This window comes from Benincasa hispida, chromosome 4 (assembly GCF_027475165.1).
Source record: "Benincasa hispida cultivar pf3 chromosome 4, pf3_genome.v1.1, whole genome shotgun sequence".
NCBI lineage: Eukaryota > Viridiplantae > Streptophyta > Magnoliopsida > Cucurbitales > Cucurbitaceae > Benincasa > Benincasa hispida.
The window spans coordinates 6,172,840-6,176,051 of record NC_143481.1 but is presented as its reverse complement, the minus strand read 5'-3'; the positions used below and the strand labels follow the sequence as shown (position 1 = coordinate 6,176,051).

The 3,212-nt window shown below is 37.4% G+C and overlaps 1 protein-coding gene across 1 annotated transcript; it reads right to left on the bottom strand.

Annotated features, from left to right (window-relative positions):
* Positions 1 to 286: 286 nt before the first annotated feature.
* Positions 287 to 2,466, bottom strand: LOC120076586 (3-ketoacyl-CoA synthase 4-like). The gene has a single exon (XM_039030458.2). It carries the CDS (start codon positions 2,296 to 2,298, stop codon positions 745 to 747), a length of 1,554 nt encoding a protein of 517 aa, XP_038886386.1. The 5' UTR covers positions 2,299 to 2,466; the 3' UTR covers positions 287 to 744.
* Between the last annotated feature and the right edge of the window lie 746 nt (positions 2,467 to 3,212).

Below are 3,212 nucleotides of genomic sequence, written 5' to 3'. Positions count from 1 at the left end.
AAAACCAAGATAGATATTGTGAGACAACTTATTTACAAATGTCTTTTACTGGTAGATGTCTATCAATGACATATTATTATATATGAAAATATTTTTAACCGTTTTACCATTTAAAACAATTATTCTAGAAAATGCTCGTAAAGATATTTTCTAGATAATTTTGATTTAGCAGGAGGGGAGTTTTTTTTTTCAGGTAAAGCTAAAAGATTAGGGGGAAAAAAGGGCCACTTCTAAAACATTAAACAGATGAAGAGAAGAAAAAGAACATAAACACAAGCAGGCAAAATTTAGAACAAAGAGCTCAGAATCGATTCTCAATGGGTTTAGAGGTAAATCAGATTAGAGATAGAAATTGCACTGCAGAAGAATGCCTTGAAATTTGAATGGAGCTGGAACAAATTTTCATCCCAAAGAGAGAATTATAGCAATAAGGGAAGGTTCTTTTTGCTGACCCGAGCCATGGAGAAATTTCTCATGGCAGTGACTGAGTCTCTTCTCTAACTCAGACGTACAAGCATCAGATAATGCAACTGAAGAAATCTCGACATAATAAATAACCTGATGCAAACTGAAAATCTCTGGAAGAAAACTCATGACTCAATTTATGTTCCTAGATGCAAACTATATAAGCAAATAAAGGACAACCATCAGGAGCAGAAGGCAAGACCAAGAACAGTCAGGTAGGATAACAGTCACGAACCAATAACCCGAACCCGAACCAATTTACCAAACCGTGTTAGGGAACTAAGCAACTAACTTAACAGGATAATTGTCAATGCAGTCTTCCCATGGACTTGATTGAGATGACCTCACATTCCTGAGTGCTTCCCACACAGCACTATTACATTTGAAACCACTTCCAAATGCAATCTGCCACACACGGTTGCCTTTATGCATCCTCCCTTTGGCTTCTGTGTAGGCCAATTCATACCAAATGGAGCTTGATGAAGTATTGCCAAACCGGTGAAGCGTCATCCGAGAAGCCTCGACATGAATAGGCAAGAGCTGCAAATTCTTTTCCAATTCATCAATCACAGCCCTTCCTCCAGCATGTATGCAGAAATGATCAAATGCAAGTTTGAAATCAGGGATATAAGGCTTCACATTTCCGTTAAAGAATTTCTTCACCAATAGAGTTGCAAAGAACAAAAGTTGCTCACTAATTGGGAGTACAAGCGGACCCAATGTAGTTATGTTTGTTTTCAAAGCTCCTCCAGCAATTGCCATCAAATCTTTGGACAGCGATACACCCGTCTTACCAACGTCATCCTGCTCCTGATAGACACATCGAAAAGCCTTATCGTCAGCTCCACGATGGGTCCGCACAATGTGAATAAGCCTATACTTGGCTCGTCTTCTATCTGCAGCCTTGTTGGACAGTAAAACAGCAGAACCACCAACTCGAAACAGACAATTAGGAATCAACATAGACTTCTTATTCCCAAAATACCAATTCTGAGTAATGTTTTCAGTACTCACAACAATAGCTAAAGTGTTCCTATGAACTTGAAGCAAATCCTTAGCAAGGTCAACTGCAATAACCCCAGCACTACAACCCATTCCACCTAAATTGAAGCTCCTTATATTACCCCTCAATTTATACTTGTTAACAATCATAGCAGAAAGTGAAGGGGTTGGGTTAAACAAGCTGCAATTGACAACAAGAATACCAATATCCTTGGGTTTGACATTGGTATTAGCAAACAATTTGTCCAAGGCACCAAACATGACCTGTTCGGCCTCCTCTCTAGCAGCAGCCATGGAAGGGGTAGGAGGAATACAATGCATAGCTTCAGGAACATAAGTTTCCTCACCAAGTCCAGAGCGCTCCAAAATCTTGCGCTGGAACTCGAGGGAGGAGTCATCAAAGTCCCCTGTTAGCCTGGAATGCTCCATGAATCGATGAAATGGAGCCTTAAGGTCATCGGCAGGGCGATAACAGGAATAATCAACAAGATAAACGGGACGAGGACGAGTCATAGTATAAACCGTCAATCCGAAAACCATGACGGTGGAGCAAATAATGACGCTAACCAAATTGTACTGGAGATGAAACCAAAGTTGACGAACATCATCGAGATTCATTTGGGAAACCTCGATTAGGGTAACGGCAATTAAAGGAACAATACATAAGGTTAATAGATTAGAAATCAAGTAGTGATACCCTAATTTGACGTGCTTGAGATTGACGCTCTGAAGAAAATCGGGCAATCTTCTGGAATGTTGGATCCGAAGGGCACCAGTTCCGGAGCCACTGTTGACGACGGTGGGAACAGGGGTTGGGCCGCCTCTGTCCATGGCGGAGCGGCGGAGAGTTTTCTGGCTACTGGTATCACAGAAAGCAAAATCTTTGGAAATGAAAACGGAAAACGAAGAAGAATCCGATGCGAAAGGAATTTCAAGGGAAGGGAGAGAGGAAAATAGAGAGAGAGTGGAATTTTTGTGAAGCAGTGCTGGCTGGCTCTTTGACAGTTAAAATACAACTGAGAATTTATAAACAAAAGAAAAAATTAAAATTTGTTTTTTTATTTTATTTCATTTTGTAATTTCCACGTATGGGAAGGCGAGTAGCAAAGCACGTGGACATGCCGGTGCTTTGACTCGGATTCCTACCCTCTACAGCTAACACAAAATTCACTTTTTGTATTACTTTTTTTTTTTTTTCATTTCTTTTTACGTTAAATCATTTTGTATTTGATTTATATTTTACATTTTTGTTAAAATATTATCTTACCCTAAGTTTGTTTAATTTTACTCTCTATAATTTTAACAAATCTTAAATTTTGTTTTTCAAAACTAATTTTTATCAAAATTTATTAAATAATAATAATAATTTTCATGTAAAAAAATAAGTATGTGGATATTTTTCAAAAATTATACTAAAATTGTTCATTTATAATAATTTTTTATTTTAAAAAAACTAGTGATTGGAACTAGATTTAAAATTTATTGAAAATATAGGGATTAAATTGGAGGACCTTTAATATTAATATTGTTGTTTTCAAAACTTATTAGAGAAATATTGTTGTTTTGAAACTTATTAGAGAAATATTGTTGTTTTGGGAGTTCGAAGCTAGAAGTCGAGGGTTGGAGATTCGACTAATGTAGAGGTCGAATGTTGAGAACTCGACAAACAAACAAAAACTTAGAAACAATATGTAAATTAGGGTTGTCGAGGGTTGAAGTTTCGACATACATGGAAATCTCGCTAA

Bases quoted from the DNA above. Each gene is read 5' to 3' on its own strand.
- LOC120076586 (XM_039030458.2), bottom strand. From the start codon at position 2,298: ATGGACAGAGGCGGCCCAACCCCTGTTCCCACCGTCGTCAACAGTGGC.